Genomic DNA, 18,418 nt, shown 5'->3' with positions numbered 1-18,418 from the left:
AGCGGGAGAAGCAGGAAGAAGTATACGAAATGAAATCACAACTAAAAAACTCCAACTCAAGACAAAACGACCTCCTTCATTCATAAAAAAATATACCAAAACATTCTACCTCTGAATTTACTATTTAGTGCTGTTTCTGAAGCTTAAAAAGAATTCAGCTAGCATTCTAATTTTACCTAACCAGCTAATTCAAGTTTTTAAATCTTCTGTAATATTACAAATAACATTCAAACTCAAAGTCCCAGCTGATGTCTGTGGTTCAGGACATTTCTGCAAAGCAAGTGAAAACATCCAGTCTGTGTGGGTGTGGAGTGCTGCTAACATTTTTTGTGTGTGCTGTCATGTTGTCTACAGTTTACACATGCATGAAATAGAGTACATCATACAGAGCAACACACAAACCTCTAAGACCACATTGTATAAACAGAATATGATATTGGTTTTGTTTATGTTTCTGAAGTCAGGAAATGGCTCAGAATTTTTTGAATTCTGTGTGATATTGTTCCTCCCCAGTACAGGTTTGGTTTCCTCTCTGACATCTTTCCAGTAGTTTGGAATCTCTCCAAACTACGAGAAAGGCTTGCTGTGTAAATATTTATGCCTGATGTGATTGTGAAATGAGGCTCTACTGATTGAAGACAAGTGGAGGCATCCACTTGATAATTTACACAATAAAGAGGACAGAGTAGGCTCTGATGAGGTGCAACAATTCTTTATTTAAATATGCTTAGCTTTTGTCTGTTTGGAACTTTTATGAGTTGGCACCATTTACCTGGCAGCTAGGAAACTGGTGCATTTTGTTGTCGTGGTTGGCATTCCACATGAAGAGACGAATGGACATGCCCTGGAGATACAGACTCTGAGCATGTGACTCACATAAACATAAAGTTCTTCTAATGACATGAAAAATTTGTCTGAAAAAGTAACAAATATACATATGAATCAAAACATAGTAGGTGTTTAAGTGGTTATTAGGTAATGGCGATCTCTGTAAAAGATTATTTCAGGCCCTCCAGAAAATGCTATGCTTTCTGTTCAACAAGAAAACTTCTAATGTAACATTTTTGTTTTAGCAGAAATACATTTTTAAGTTTAGGAAATCATTTCTGCTGTAACAATAACTCGTGGAAGGTGATCGACTGAGCTCCACATTCATTTTTGCAGTGTTCTCTTACTTAAACCCAGAGCTTTAAGGTTTCAGTTCAACACTCCTCCCCTGTTTATCTCACTTAAACATTTTGACACTTCCTGTTATCAACCGCGCTTGCATAGTAAGATTGCACATTCACTAAAAATAGATGTATATGAGAGAGAAATGGATAGATGGAGCAGAAGTATTGAAAGTAGTTGGAGTGCAGTGTTTTCAATCTCGTCCAGGCTTGTTTCATTAGTTCATTACTTTAACTGATTCTATTGAACCTTATTCCAAAAGCAACAACTGATTTTCACTGGTTCATTGTCAGCTATTTTTGATTTGGATTGGTCCTTTTGTCTCAAGACATTTCAGTGATCGTTGTCAGTTTTGTGGTCATTAGCAGAAGGGTACTAACAATTATGTCCACTCGTATAGCCTAGATCAGTAGTGTCCAAACATATTGTCACTTTGGCCAACATTGTAAAGTGGAAGATACTTCAGTGACACAAATTGACTCTTAAATACAGTGCAAAAATTATTTTAATTGTGATTCTGTTTTTTGTACATCTACGTGTGTAAGAAAGAACAAAACATGAAATACTTCAATCATATTTTTGTAGAAAATGGGTCTGCAGCTCATGTTTGATCCAAAACATAAGAAGGATCTCACGTTTTGCTTTTTAACAGAAAAGCTCACAATTTCTGGCATTTTGAGTCGGTTATTATAAACCACAAAAACAGGATATGGGTGTTTGCTGCAGGTTATCAGCCACCTGTTGTCGTTGGTCAAATTTGTACCGTTCTGAACAGCATTTCCAAAACGAGTGAATCAATCCTGAACCAAACACATACATAGAGACTGAGGACATGTAGAACAGAAAGGTGGACATGTCAGAACAGGGAAATTGCATGAAGGTCTATGTCCTACATTTGCTTTACCTGTTTTAAGGTCAATTTAATGTTCCAGGTGTCATCTTCAGAGTGTCCACACAGGGGCAGTGCTTCCTCTTGCAAAAGCCTCAGTTTTAGTTGGACTCCATTGAACATAGTAATTGTGATAGCTGTACTGGCATGTAGCGATTTCTAATGAAACTTTTTCTCTCATGCTGAAGAACAGCACAGGGTAAAGATTCTTCTGGGACTGTCTTTGTTGCAAAACTTGTTTATTGCCAGAAGATGATTTAAGCAAAACATGGTGACAGTTTTAACAAATATGTCAAACACATTTATTTAAAAAAAAAAATAAAAGTGGCATACTGCAGTTTTAAAGCTGGCACTGTCTTATTTAAATTTACACAACTTGTTCCTAATCTTTGCTTCCCAGCAGACACTCAGTAGATAAAAGACAATAAATAAATAAATAAATAAATAAATAAATAAATAAATAAATAAATAAATAAATAAATAAATAAATAAATAAATAAATACAAATAAAATAATAATAATAAAAAAATTTAAAGTGTTTTGCAAAGTGAAAATAGTGGTTGAGATGTTATTGATGTAAATTCACGGGCCAATCAGCGAATACAATCTGCTGCCAATCAAATCGCTAGCACACAATACCCGGCCTGGTCTGACTTACACCACACCTGAGCTGGCTCCAAAAAACAGGGAAGAACTGCAAAGTATTTTCAAATGGAGAAGAAACTGGTCAGACCGACTGGGGAAGAACTGATTAAACCCACTCCATTGAGAAGAGGCTATTGCCTACCCCTAAATACCTCACATAACCTCGTCTTTTAAATCAAGACTTAACATGAACCTCTTATTTTTTCCAGATGCCCATATTATTAACTGGGTATAAATAATGGTTAAAATAAGTATTTGATACAGTTCTAATTTTTCAAGTTACTAATTAATCATTTAACAACTATACAAAGTGATTCTTAGGATTTGTTCTTGATCTCACAGGTGAGGTGTACCTGTGATAGAAATACCTCTGCATACCACATAAGTGGTGAAACATGAAAAACTGACTGTGAATTAAATTATTTTATGACTGAGTCTTTAAAAACTATGTTTTAAAATCCCCAAGCAAATTCAATTCATTGACTATTTCTGTAAAAGAAAAACAAAAACAAACACTGAACTGATATTCACAAAAAGATCTCCGCATTTAAACAGATCAAGATTTTGATTAAAGAATTTTGAAAGCTTAATGTGCTGCATTGTTTCTCTATAAAGCACAATAAGAAGCTTTATTGTTTGAGTTAAAACTTGTCCTCATTACAAAGGCGAGGACAAGGTCGGATCGAAAAGCAAATACGTAGTCATTGGACAAGGCTTTATTTCATAGAATTATTGTATAAATTCTGTAAATAAATCAGCATTTTTATTCTACAGACGTTCCTGTAGAAACGTTTGGCAGAGAAAGTTCTGCTCAGCTTTAAAACAATAGTTCTGTTGGCTCCCTCTAGCAACACAAACTGTAACTTTTCAACAATTATGTTCGAGATATGTTTGCGAAAGTTCAGAATTCGACCCCGGTTCCACTCGCGAGGCTCAGTAACAACGGAGCCAAACCGGGGGCCCCACAGACACTTGGCATTTTGCTTTTCAAACCCCTTTGACTGAAAAGAAGAAGATGTATCTAAGTTAGACTCCACAAAGCAGCCCATCCTCTGGCCTAATTGGGTTGGATGGCTCAGCAAGATATCGAGGTGGCATTTTGCCGGAGAATTCCCCCAGGTTCCCCGCCTGATGAGCTCGACCCGACTTCGTTTATCAATGTCTCCCAACTTTTGCTGAGTGGTTTGTTTTTGCTCTTTGCACACTTTATCACCTGTCACATCTAATGGGGCCCACTGTGGAGTACATGGGGCCACAGCAGATCCCATGGGTTCATCTCTGCTTCCGGTTTCCATTTGCCACAGATAGCTTGATAGCTGGAGATCCTCCACTTCGCTGCAGACTGCTCGCTGTGCTGGCGTGAAAACACACTTTTGTGGCTTGCTGGATGGGGATCCTGTTGGAGCTCTCCATATTGAGGCTTTGATGGTTAAAAATAGATCTGTGCAAACTGTAGCTAAAAAGTTGGCCGGCAAACGGAGATTAGTGAAAACAAATACTGGATGAATTGTTAAAATTCACTGTTGACTTCAGTTCTGACTTTAATCTAAAACCTATTCATTATTTTAAGCAAGATAGTTTAGAAATTCATCAGTAGATAATTATAAAATCTGAAAATCTTAGTTCCTGGGGGGGAGCACGTTCCAGACAACCTTGGTGAAGACGGCACAGCAGCGCTGAGAAGGGCTTTCCTCCGCCGTCCCACCCTACACCTTCTACACTGTTAAAAAAGTCACTGTAGAATTTACAGTAAATTACTGGCAGCAGGGTTGCCAGCCAGTTATTGTCATTTTTTTTAGAGTAACCTTACTGTAAATTTCTTACTGTTATACTGTAATTTTATTGCCATACATTTTTACTGTGCTTTTTACTACAATCTTACTGCAAGTTTATTAGTTTTACTGTAATTATATTACAATGGCACAGTAATTAAATTACATGGTTACTGCAATTTCATTATATTTTTGATATAATGGAATTACAGTAATCCTGTGGTAGGACTACAGTAAGTTATGCCATTTTACAGTACTTTAAGAGGCTCTGCATACTTTAGCTGTTAAAAGTTCAAATGTGAACTTGCAACTTAATTTACCAAACTCTCAAAAAAATGTATTATTTAACTCATTTCAAATATATATATATATTTATAAATAAAGCCCAGGGGCCCTTTTTCCTCTAAATTTAGCCCTGTAAGGAATAATGCAGTTATTTTTTCCAATGACAGGGGAAGTCGGATGGATGAACAAATGGATGGATGGATGGATGGATGGACGGACGGACGGACGGACGGACGGATGTTTAGCTTTTAAAACAACAAATATAAGCTCATGAAATGTAGCAGTCAGTTGGTCAATTGTCCCTAGACTGATAATTGAATTTATTGCTTGTCTATTCCTTTTATTTTAAATTACCAGTGAAGCTTAATATTTGTACTAAGGCTTTTTATTATACAAGATCCATTCCAGGCAAACTCTGAAGGTTTATATTTAAGTAAGGTTTCTTGTTTTTGTTGTTTTTTTAACATAAGCTTCATTGTTTAATTGTCATTATCTATTGGCTGAGCCTGCTGTGCAAATACAGTAAACAGTAAGAAGATACTTTAAAATGTATTTACTACCAGTTGTATGTGCTGGTTTCACAAGTTTAATGTTGAAAAAGTATTATTCATTATTATTCATTTAGAAAAGTGTTTTTTCTGCCTGAATTTGTTGCACGTACATTTATACTTTTGTCTATCTGATTACATCATTTAAAAATATTAAATTAGTTACTCAGTACTTAAGAAGCATTTTTAACAAATATTTTCATTCTTTTACTTAAGGTTTTTTTTACGACTACTTTTTGCTTTAATTTGAGTAAGAACACGTTTAAGTAATGCTACTCTTAAAATAGCTCTACCTGCCTTTTGTTCTGTGCATTTAAACGACTTATTTCCTCTGGAATACACTTACTAAATTTAATTTTTATTATTTTAATTCATCTTATTTTAACTGTCTTGCAAAAGAATTAATACGGTGTGTTTACAGTGTAATGATATTCTTTAGTTGTCTGTTGGACAACTGGCCGTGCATTAAGCTTCGCTTAGTGAATGAAAGTTAGGTAAGCTAAGTACTCATTAGCTTACCTGACTGCACTTTTCAGAATAAAACATTTTAGCATTTATTGTCATAGAAATACTAAACTATTTTCATGTAGACAAGTGAAAATAAACTAAATGTTATTTAAACTATTTAAGCTGTTAAAACAAAAAAAAAAATAAATAAATCAGCGGAAGCTTTGCTGTTTGCTTATATGAACTACAGAAAACTTTTATTGTGAAATCCTGAATGCAGTGTATTCCGGTTTCTGGCCTGGACTTGGGCGGTAACTTGACACAGTTGCTATGAGACAAATGAAGTTCGTACTCCTCAGCTGGCTATGGCGGATGTTGTTGAAAATGACAGCATGAAGAATTATCATCTAGCGTCAGAAAAAGTGGCCCCGGAGATCAGCCGCTTTCCCCACTGCATCGTGTGGACGCCCATCCCCGTGCTGTCGTGAGTTCCGGTCGTCAGCGTCTGTCTGTTTTAACTGAAGGAACCTCTGCACCTTGTAGGAAAGTGACAGCTTTATTAGCTTAGCCTGCTAACAAAACGGACAACAGCACCATCCTGTTGCTATTTGTTGCACTTTATTAATAAAGAAAGTGTCATTACTTTGACCGTTCCTATTGCCATGTGTGAGTACATAAATAATTAAACAGTAAATTAGAAGTATGATATACAGGAAGCGAGCAACTTGTAAATCCGAAAGGCTTAAGCGTATTTTATGCTACTTTCTGTTTGTACTGAAGTTCTGGGTTGGAAAGAAAAAAAATGATCTCGGACAAACATTTCTAAAGTTGGGGTCGGGACCCCACCAGGGGCCACACATGTGTAAGTGTGAGGTCTTGACAGAATAAACTGAATACCAAAAATGGCAACGATAAAGCATATGAAAGTTATAAAACAATAGCGTTTAAAGAAGAAGAAGAAGAACCAGGACTTGAATAGGTAAAAGTAAAATATCGTCTCTTGTTAATTTTTGCTGGTTTAATGTTTAGACATGCACCCATCCATTTTCTAACACCCTTGGAGGTTGCTGGTGCCCTTCTCCAGCTAACGTCATCATAGGCATATTTCCAGTAAAGTTTATGTTTTACAAATTGGCTAAAATGGGATTGTTACCTCTGGAAATTTGAGTCTGGAATATGAATAGGAATGAAAAATGTATGGGAAACATGTAAGCTGTTTATTTTCACATCTAGTGGCTTTTATCTTACTAAAGTGTTTATACTGTTTCATCTAGAAATATTTAAAAGCTTATTTTAATTGAAAGAGTTCAGGTTTTCATTATTATTGAATAAAGTATGGAAAAGTTTTTGATATATGTAATTTATTTCCTCTTTTTGTTAATTGTATTTCCAATATTAAGTCACTCAGACTATAATGTTTAAGCCGATTTTCTATAAAGGTTGGACAAACCTGCTATAAAGTCAGCCACCATATCCATATTTTTTACATTTCAGGCATAGCTCTAATGAGCATTTTAAGTTAATATTGTCTAATAAAGCTACAACGGCGTATAGGGGTAATTGTAAATCAAGGGATAAAGAAAACTGCTACTTAGGGGTAAAGCTCTGCGGGGGAAAAAACCCCGTAGAAATATCTAGATTAATTTTACATATTTAAATTTTTTTTATTTAAATGTGGATATTTTCAGTTGAATGGTCATAAATTTCCAACAAAATAAACCTGATCATTTTCTGTGACTAAAGAAAATTAGTCATTAAGGTTATTTAGAATTACTTCCAAAGTGTAGGTGGTACACGAGGTTTCTTTTACTGTGTCAGAACAACATCCAGCTTCTTCCTCAGTGTCTCAGGCATGGACTCCAGATCCGCTCTGTAAAATATCCGTCCACAAATATCAATCTGCAAATAAATATACCTCTGTGTTTCTTCCCTCCGCCCCCCGTTTCTCATCCAGATGGCTGTTTCCTTTCATTGGTCACATGGGAATCTGCACTTCCACCGGAGTCATCCGGGACTTTGCTGGACCGTACTTCGTCTCAGTGAGTAATGAGTCAGGTGCTCTGAAACAAAGAAGAAGCAGATCTATTTGTTTTAGGTAAAAATGCACTGATCTGATATTAAAAACTGTCTCGGCCCCGATATTGAAAAAAATTCCAGATAGGTGTCGACAACAATGTGTCTGATCCATAAAGGCAGATCGACTCAGTTCAATTCTATGCTTGCTTTATTATTGTTTTTATATTCTATTTATAATTCCTAATTGCATCATCTGAACCATTTGATAGAAGGTTGGTTGCAGTTTTTTTTACATATTTGACCAAGTTAGTCAATCTTTTGTCAGTTTCTTTATTATTTGTTTTACATAGACTGTTATACTCCTAATTGCAATAACTGAACAAATAGGTGTATTTTGTGTATTTAAGTGTGCTGTACTGTGGTATAATTCACTACATTTATGTCTGCGTTTAAAGAAAGAAACCTTTTAAGTCAATTCAGCTGTTTTTCTGTATCGGATCGGTATCGACCGATACTAAACCTCAGATATCTCAGGAGTGACAGAGGTGGATTGGTGCATCTCTAATATTAAGAGAGGTAAATGACTTCTTCAACCTGTATTAAAATATTTGCATTTGTAAAATAAATACAACTGGATCCAGATATGTACATGAACAGAATAAAACGACACATACATGTTTCTTTTCCTCCTTGTCTGAAGTGGAATCAGACCAAACCTCTCTTGTTTTACGTTAATTAGAATGACCTAAATGACTTCCATTTTCTAAATGCCTCAACACTTTTTTTTTGTAAGATCGGAAAAGAGGGTGAAAGATGAATGATATTTATGTTTTGCAGGAAGACAACATGGCTTTCGGGAGACCCACAAAGTAAGCATGCCCTTCAGCAATAACTAACGCCTAATGGGAACGATGAAATCCAAACTCGCCTCTTTGGATCTGCAGGTACTGGATGCTTGACGTGAGTAAAGTCTACGCCAGCGGCTCCAACGCCTGGGACACGGCCGTGCACGACGCCTCAGAGGAGTACAAGCACAGGATGGTAACTAAAGGCTGCTTTTATGGTTCTAATCTAATTTATGGATCGCTGGGATGAATTTAAAATGGTGAAATGTTTCTCTTTCTCTAAAGCACAACCTGTGCTGTGACAACTGTCACTCTCATGTGGCCATGGCTCTGAATCTGATGCGATACGAGAACAGCACCTCATGGAACATGGTGAACCTCTGCCTTCTCTCATTCATCCGCGGAAAATATGTCGGGTAAGGCAGAGGTCTTCCATCATCATCATCATTGCAGTGTTTCAATTACAACAAACTACTTCGATGCAATTTTTGTTCAGATGTTATATTTTCTGGATAGACATTTCCTGCACTCCGTGGTCAAACTTGATGTGTTCAAAATGCTAAAGTTGAGAAAGACTGCTGAAGGAACAAATAAACTCATCAGACAAATCTGTATTAATCACAATCAATATTGTCATTGCAATTTACAGCAAATGAATCGTAGCCTGAAATGTTACTAAATAAATTAAGAATTCCCGTCCTAACAGAAACTGATAATTGACAGAACAAAAGGAATATGAGGATATCATCTGCGTATAAGGTGATTGTTAAACACTTTACATCCCTGTGCTGTCAAACCGGTTCCAGCACTAAGGCAAAGAGAAGTCCTTGGGGGACACCTCTTGCAATTGGGAAGGGATCTGATTAGTGTCCATCTATTGGTGAATTATTCAATGTTTGAATCATTTTAAGGAAAATTGTCCCCCAAATTAAATTTCCCCAGAACTGCAAACATGTCTCTTGTAGACAGTAGTGTCTGTGAATAAAGCCTTTCTGGTGATTAAACTCATTGGTCAGCAATTGAATCTTAATCACGTTTTTGGATGTTGTGCAGCCCTATTTCCATGCATCAAACTGTAAACCAGCATTTAAGACTTGTGTCTTAAATCCAATTTAAGATATAAATGGTACATTTCAAAATCTTTAAAAAAAGAAAATCCAAATAGTGTGGTGGTAGTTTAAAAAATATAGGTGCTTTGTGTCAGCCTGTCACAGCGGTGTTCAAAAAGCTCTTCTAAATTAATCTACCTTATTCGTTTATCCAAATATTGTCTTTAGTTTGTCATTATCCACATAAAAATAACAAACATGTCGATAAATTTCACTTGTGTGTTTCATTTTAAAACATTGACATTTTCTGAGTACTTTAAGTTTGATCATATTTACCTACTCTTCGGTCACACCTGTCTCTTAGAAACCCACCAAGATACATTAAAGTTTATGGACACAACTTCACAAAGTGTGAAAAACTGAAAAGTAAAATACCATTTTCCTGAATCCATCAGGAAATGATGTCAGCTTTAATCTTATTAGGGAAAGTAACAGTGTCTTTAAACACGAGGGGCCTCGTGCATAAAACGTGCGTCCGCACAAAAATTTTGCGGCACCATATTTTATGTACAAGTCTGCATGTATAAAAATTTACTTTGCGTCAAAGTTTGCGTAAATATACGCACACTTTTTCACTGGCGTGAAAATGTGCGGCAGCCACACAAACGTTTTCTGTGGACAATATCAAACTACAAAGCGTCAAAACTTCCCTAAATCCACTGAAATCTGATGACATTTGGTGTTATTTAGACTAAGAAGCATGAAACCCGATGTTTGTCATGATTTTAATATTTTATTGATTGATTTATTTATTTATTGGTTTTTCATGATTTTATCATTTTATTGTTTAAAATAAAATATTAAACAGTGAAACTGAACCGCATTTATCCTCAAACAATAAGCTAACACGCACACAAAATAAAGAAAATAAAAATAAAAGTTTGTGAAAACCTCGCTCGAATGTAAATAGTACTTTTTCTCAGTTTTTGTCTCATAAAGATGTAACGCATTGGTCCGTGCGCCGAACCGCATGAAATGCATCTATGGGGTCATTTCATTCTCACTAAAATTGGATCAGCAGATTAACTCAAACCTGCTGATTAAAAATAATCAACAGGTTTGATTCTTTTTAAGGTGATCAAGGTGTGTATGCAATCACATGTATTATTGACAGAACAAAAGGAATATGAGGATATCATCTGCGTATAAGGCGATTGTAAGTAGCTGCGTAAAGGTGAGCCGTGTAATTGTGGAGCTTTGGCTGTGATGGAGAACATCACCAATGGAAGGATTCAGATTGAGTGATTGTTCAGAGATCATATTGATCTGCTGGGAAATGTTGATGATAGTTTATGAGTGTTTAGATTGCTCAGACTGATCATCCTGGAGCTCTGAGCAAAACTTAAAGAGCTGTGCGGTACTGGTACCGGTACTGGTACCGGTCCAGCTGCAGTCATCCTTCAGTCGAGTCGCCCACTTTGTGAATGCGCCTTATGGACATAAAGCATCTACTATTTAGAATAAACGTCCACATTCCCACTCAAAGGACTCTCTGACATGCTGTCTGTCTTTAAATCCCGGCTGAACGCTGCTGTTCAAACAGGCATTTGCAGGGTCTCTTTATTTATTTATTTTTTTAATTTTGATTTTTTTTTTAAATGTGTTTTTATTTTCGTGAGGTGACATTATGTGTCCTCAAAGCACCTTTTAAATAAAATATATCCATCCATCCATTTTCTAACACTCTTGTCCCTACTGCGGTCAGGAGGTGCTGGTGTCCATCTCCAGCTACGTTCTGGGCGAGAGGTGGGGTCACCCTGGACAGGTCACCAGTCTGTCGCAGGGCAACACAGAGACAGACAGGACACCATGCACACACACACACCTAGGGAGAATTTAGAGAGACCAATTTACCTAACAGTCATGTTTTTGGACTGTGGTAGGAAGCCGGAGAACCCGGAGAGAACCCAGCATGCACAGGGAGAACATGCAAACTCCATGCAGAAAGGCTGGGAATCAAACCCAGGACCTTCTTGCTGCAAGGCAACAGAGCTACCAACTGCACCACTGTGCAGCCCTAAATAAAATATATAATTATTATTATTATAAATACTTATACTGCTCCGAACAAGGACGTTGCCATGGTTATTTCTTCACATGGTGGCAGACTTCCGGGTATTTATACTAATTTACATACAGTATGTATTTAAGGAGGCGACAGGGCGGACCAGCAGCTGCGCTCTATTTCCCGCAAATTAGGATTTATAAAGGAAAGGTGCGCGGCCACATGCGTGCGCACGGCTTTATGCATCCGATGTTTTTTGTGCGCCGCACTTTTCTTAATTTTTCCGTACACCAAGTTTTAGGTGTGAAAACTGTACACTCTTTATGCATGAGGCCCCAGAACCTTTTTTTTCACCCAAGAAGCCCACAATGTCCAGCTGGCTTCTTTACAATCAGCAAGAGAAAATAAACGCTGTTCCTCAGTGGGATCCCGAGGGCCCAGGCATGATTTCACTGGGTCTGAACCTGCTGGGTCCCACGATGCAAAGAGGAGAGGAAGGCGCCCTGATTCTAAGGATGCATAATGAGTTATATAGGGCAAACCTTCACAAGGCCTTTGGGTATTTCTACAAGAAACTGCTACACCTCTAGTTCTGTTAAAAAAAAAACTATGTTTCACAGCAACTTTTCCATACAGCAGCAACCCTAACAACTGAGCAGCAAAGCTGTTTTTACTGCATATAATATAGATGGAAGAAGATCTAAAAAAATAACATGAAGGATAGAAATGTGCCTTATTTAAGGAACGACCAAACAGAATGCATGACAACATCATCTAAAAACGATTTTCTGTTAATGCAACCTCGTTTCATGCTTTTGAGTCAAAAGGTTACGTTTTGTTTTTGTTTTTTTAGGTAAAATGCATAACTTTACTTCCAAAATTCCAGATTGTAATTGAGTGTAGAGGACCACTGGAAACTTTTTCATTAATATCTTTAAAATTATAGTGGCACAAATTCATTTTTTGTTGTTTTTTTGTTTTGTTTTGTTTTTTTACTGCACAAACTTAGCACAAATATTTGACACCAATTTTGTTAGATTTGGAAATTGTGAGGGGGCGCTGGCTGACCTTTTGACCTTTTAGCTTTGATTAATGTCTTCAAAGTAAAGCAGTACAAATGAAAATTTTTGCTGCACAAACGTGTGACACCAATTTCTTTAGATTTGAAGAAGGCAGGGTGAAGACAGCTTCACTCAGGTAACAGCGGTTGGTTTCAAGATATCGACTCGTTAACATGAGAATTGAAACGAAAGCACAGCGTGTCCATCAATCCTGGAAGCTCATCATCCCTCTGGATGTTTACTCTGTCTGATCTTTCTGCAGCAGCATAAACTCTGCTGTCCTCAGCTTGTTCTCTGTGCTCTGTCCAGCTGCGCGGGCGTCCTGAAGACCTGGCTGCCATTCTTGTTGCTCGTGGGCATCGTCCTCACAGTTGCTCTCGCCGTCAACATCCGATGACCCGGGGTCGGGTCAGGTGGGGTCAGGCGAGGCGGCGGACGCGACATCCACACGATCCGCCCCGCCCTCCACACTGTGGTGCCACGACCAAACACAAACCACCTTTTGAAGAACGCCATCGCCGCGTCGAGCAACAGTAACCGAGGACCTGAAGCCTGCCTACCTCCGGGAGAGGACACAGGAAACTTGTTTATTTTTATTTTTTTTCTGACTGCAGTGCCGAAGCTATTGTACCTCAACGATTCATATCCATTCACACATATGCATTTTTATGAATTCCAGCTATTGGACATTTGACAATAACAGCTTCACACTAATTGTAAAGAAGTTCTGGCCTAGTAGAGTTCATGCCTTGCTTTCAGACTGATGGGGGGTGTTTACCTGATATCTTCAGTGCTTCCAGAAAGCCATTTTTATACTGGAGCACAAATGTCATTAGCTGCCTTATCGCAACTTTCTAGCATTTCATACTTGATCTAATGTAGCTCTTCCACAGCAACGTGAGCATATTTTCCTATCTGTACACGACACACCGAGCAGTCGGCATCTTCTGAGAGAGATATTTTCTTAAAGATTCCTTGAACACGTCTAACCTCACGGTACTGTTTTCAACACCTCATCGGTGTGACGATTGTAGTGACCTTGGTGAATGTGGCTGTGATGGATATCTCTAGGGTGACCATCCACAATCCCACTTGGATGTTTTCTTTCTGCTCATTACTGATTTTTCACACAGAAATCAGTCAGTGCCTGATTCATGACCTGTATCGCAGATCTCTTCCACGGCGTGGCATTTTCAGCGTTCTTTCTCTTTTTCTTTTCTTTTGCTATTAAATGTTCTGTCCTCATGACGGTTGACACTACAAATGCGTTGCCATGGCTGTCGGAGTAGAGGGGGCAGACTCAGATCCTGTCATTGTTTGCAAACAGAGACAAAGGAGCGTGGAGCTCTCTCTCTCTCTCTCTGTCTCTCTCTGTCTCTCTCCCTCTGTCTCTCTCTCTCTGTCTCTCTCTCTCTCTCTGTCTCTCCCTCTCTCTCTGTCTCTCTCTCTCTTCCAGCAGCAGGTAGCAGGATTCTCAGGTTTTTCACGCTCGCCAACCATCGCTCAGTGTTTCAGCGAGCTCCGCCGCTTCCTGCTGCTTTCCCGGCTCAGTGGTTCAGAGCTGAAAGTCGCTGGGAAATATCCGCACCGCCTTTTTAAAGTTTAAATTCAACCCAACCAACATCCTGTAAAGGTCGTCTGCAGATGTTGAGAGAGTACCTGTTTCTAAACATTATCTGGCTCGTAGGGACAGATAATGACGGAGTATTAGGGCCAGAATACGTGATTTTATTTTTTTTTCATAACAATTTGACAATAAAGTCATATTAGTAGAATAAAGATGCAATATTATCAGAAGGAAGTCTTAAAATGACAAGAAAAATGTTGTTTTTGGTTTCTTTGAAATAGACTCAGTTTACACAATTGTTTCAAAGTCCTGCTCCTGATGATATTTTAATGCTGATGTGTTCAGACATTAAATATGGCTTCTTTGTATATCTGAATGCAAAGTATAACTTCACAAGATGCCCAACGTTGCTCATTTTAATTTTTTATTTTTTATTTTTCCTGTAGGAGTTACCATAACATTACTACTTCATTCTACTAATATAGCTTTATTCAAATATTATGAGTTTTATTGTTTTGACTTTGTCATACGAGATTTGTCTAATACTACAATTTCTTTTCTTTGTCTTATTACAACTTCATGCTCACATTCTGCCTTTTTGTCGTTTTTTTTTATTCCCATATCACTCTGGTTTGATTGTCATGATTTTTTTTCCCGTATTGTTACGACTTTTGTCTCATATTACAACTTTCTTCTCAGAAAATTTAGACTTTATTCTCACTTTATTCTGGTAATATTGCAAATCAATTTTTGTGCTATTCTGACTCGTTTTCATATTGCAACCATATTCTCGTAATATTCTAAATTTGTGTTATTGCAACATTATTCCTACATTACTCCGACTTGCTGCTTTACGTCTTTGGTTTAGCAATATTGTGACTTTGTTCTCATAATATTATGTGACTTTTTCTCATAATTGGCTATTTTTTCTGTGCCTGGCCCTAACACTCTGTCCTACATTCATGTGTACAATTTGCCTCTCTTCCCTGTAAATAGGGAATGGGCACTAAAATGCCCATTTTAGTGGGTATTTTGTAAAAACATGACCTTGACTTTTTAAATCTTAGTCATTTACACTAAAATTGTACTTTGTATTCCATGTTTCCGTTTAACGTCTGCTGAGGGTTGCAGCAGAGCCGTGCCTAAAACAGACTGTGTGCTACTTTTTACATATTCTGTCAGGAAGACCATGCACATGTATGGCTGCATGTGTGTGTCGCTGCATGTGTGTGTCGCATGCATGCAGGAAAAAGGTTTGAAACTGAAAGTCGTCTTTCGTAATCGTCTCCGTCTCTTTGACCTTGTGAAAAGCATTCACACCTCTTGAACCTTTCCACAGTCCAAGCAGGATCTTCAGGATCTATTGTATGCAATAGACAACACTAGAGAGGAGGAACACGGTGGTGGCAGCGTAGTGCTGCGGCAAGTCTTATCATTTGGTCTATTCAAGGAGTCTGCAACCTTTATAAACCAAACAACCGTTTTTGCCCCCAATCCAACTAAATGAAACTCGTTTATAGTCACAAATGTTACGTAATTAATTATTTAAACAGAAAAAAGTTTACCACACAATGATGAGGGAAAATAATTAAATATTACTGATACTTCACTTATTCTGTCTGCAAAAAAAGCCCCTAAAGTGCTCCATTTGCATTTGTGATATATATATTTTTAAAAAAGTGTTGTTTTTTTCCCCCCACTTTTTTTAGCCAAATTGTTGAGAGAAATTATGGAAGGTTAAAAAAAACCCCACAGGTTTCAGCCCCTCTGCTCTATCGAATAACATCCTATTAAACGCAGCCTTTTATGATTTTAATGTGAAAAAAATGTGGAAAACGTTCAAGGTGTGCCAATACTTTTGCAGAGCTTTTAATTTAGTGCTGTATATTTCTCATAGTTTCTTGCGGGTATGGAATAGCTAATTATCTTTAATCAGAGTTGATGACAAATTTGAGTTAATCATCCCTGCTTAAGTCGAGACAGCAGTAATGTTTCATCATCTGCAGCTGCAGACCGTCTCCATTAGTGCTGCTTAGATCAAAGCAGCAAAACAGAGGAAACGACACGCTGTTGTAGAGTCCATGTAGTCAATTTCAGGATTTCTTTTTTTTTAAATGCGTTTGCCACACTTGCATTTATTATGTTGCTTTAAGGCTGGCCAATAAGTTGATTTTTATCGATTTGATTGAATTTTCTGGTTTTGAAGATGTAATTTATGGAAAATCTTTCTTCACTTCGGGTTTCCATCATTCAGAGTGATATTTTTTGACATGTTTTGCAACTTCTGTTTATTTCAACTTTGAATTAAATATTAAGGTTTTTTCTGCTTTTGTTTTTTTTTTTAGATATTTTCAAGATATCTTCTGTTATTTCTTTCTTTTTATATGTATGTGGCAAAAAAAAAAAAACAAAGGGGGAAAAAATTTTAATCGGAAATCGAGTTTTGGAATAAAAAGATAAAATCATGTTTATTTTTAAATCATATCGCCCAGCACTACGTTGCTTACAAGATCATTTGGAAACCAGTTAAAAATCTTTCCAAATATTTTCTGGACACTCTTAAGTTCTGAGACATCTTGCTCTCAGGGTCAGGTAGTTTTGGGAAACATTATTGAAAGAAATGTCACTTTTTAAAAATATCTAACACTTTCATTTATGCTTAAGTCAAAATATGGTTTCTTGTTTCTATTAGCTGGATTAGAAAAGATGCTCATTCGTTGCTATTAGAGAAAATAAATATCCAGCTCTTTTGAGACCGCCTTATAACTGCCTGTCATATAGGAGCTTACTTGTGCATAAAACAGAGGAGAGGTGGCTCCTTTGTAGGAAGTCCTGCACAGGAATGCAGTACTGTGTGGAGATCAATGAAGCGGTCTTAGGTGTAGCCTGCTGTGGTGCCTTTCCGTATCCAGGAGCCAGGTCCAGGAATGTGGGGACCTGCTGTCCCGCCGTTCCAGTCTGCGGACAAAAGACAGTCAGGACGGCATTACTAGTGCCGCCATTCACTGGTTACATACTTAACACGGGTCTGTTGACTCAAACTCTTGTGTCGTTCCGATCCTCCAGATATCTTTCTTGATGCTGGGAATTCTCCCAAATTCAGAAAGTGACTGTGTGAACAACTATAACCCCAATAAAGATGTCTATTATTCTTGCAATGTGTGGGCCTTTTCTTTTTTCCTCCCCTCCTTTTAGGTTTCCATCATTGAATTATGAGCGCTGTGTTTCATCAGGGCTGTCAGCTTGAAGGATGACAGCTCCTCTTCCTCCTCTTCGAGTTTCTATTTATACACTCAGGAGTGATTCCCGTCAAAAATGGTCAGAAGCTGTCAGAATACACATCGGCCATGAGGAAGTCTTCGTAGCTTTGTAAGTGGCTGACAGTCCAGTTCAGAGGAGATTATCCTACATATTGGTCCAGAAAGTTGGAAAGTTATTTTTTTTTAAAAAGTTAAATGGAAAAAAAAAGGGTTTTCTTATATATTAGTTAAAATTCTGTTGCGATGATATAAGACAGATAATCTGTGGGGGGAAAAGAGATTCCCCCCTGATTCCCCTAGTACCAACTACAGAAATACATAACTCAGTCAAAAACAGCCAATCAGAGCCAGGAGGAGGACCTTAGCGCTGACAATCACTCTCACACTCACCCCTCCCACTTGCTCTTTGCTGAGCTACAGCTGGTTCACCACAGCCTGCCGTGAATGCTGATGCTAGTTAGCATAGCCAACAATGACTGCGAGTAAACGGTTTTTCTTTAATGGTAAAATGTTTTTACACCATTAGTACACTGAGCAGCGAACACGAGGATGATTGATAGCATTAAGACCCTCCTTCTGGCTCTGATTGGTTCTTTTTGACCGTAAGCCATGAATTAATAATGGTAGAAATATTAGCTTGATTTTTTTTAAAAAACAGATTGTCTATCTCATACCATACTGTCACAACATGATGACAGTTTTAAATAGGGGAAAAACATTTTTGTAAAAATTACACACTGCAGCTTTAAAAGGGAAATATCCCAGGGCCACAATTTTAAGGGGCACCAAAGTTGTTTTT

The 18,418-nt window shown here is 37.6% G+C and overlaps 1 protein-coding gene across 1 annotated transcript; it reads left to right on the top strand.

The window, feature by feature from the left end:
• Positions 1 to 6,056: 6,056 nt before the first annotated feature.
• On the top strand, positions 6,057 to 17,514 carry LOC102236668 (transmembrane protein 222-like). Its single transcript, XM_005806186.3, has 6 exons — positions 6,057 to 6,240; positions 7,711 to 7,795; positions 8,610 to 8,641; positions 8,717 to 8,813; positions 8,903 to 9,033; positions 13,102 to 17,514. Exons 1-6 carry the CDS (start codon positions 6,122 to 6,124, stop codon positions 13,187 to 13,189), a joined length of 552 nt encoding a protein of 183 aa, XP_005806243.1. The 5' UTR covers positions 6,057 to 6,121; the 3' UTR covers positions 13,190 to 17,514.
• Positions 17,515 to 18,418: the final 904 nt, after the last annotated feature.

The sequence above is a fragment of the Xiphophorus maculatus genome, chromosome 13 (assembly GCF_002775205.1).
Source record: "Xiphophorus maculatus strain JP 163 A chromosome 13, X_maculatus-5.0-male, whole genome shotgun sequence".
Lineage (NCBI taxonomy): Eukaryota > Metazoa > Chordata > Actinopteri > Cyprinodontiformes > Poeciliidae > Xiphophorus > Xiphophorus maculatus.
Note: the sequence above shows the minus strand (reverse complement) of the source record. Positions and strands in the feature narration are given on the sequence as shown.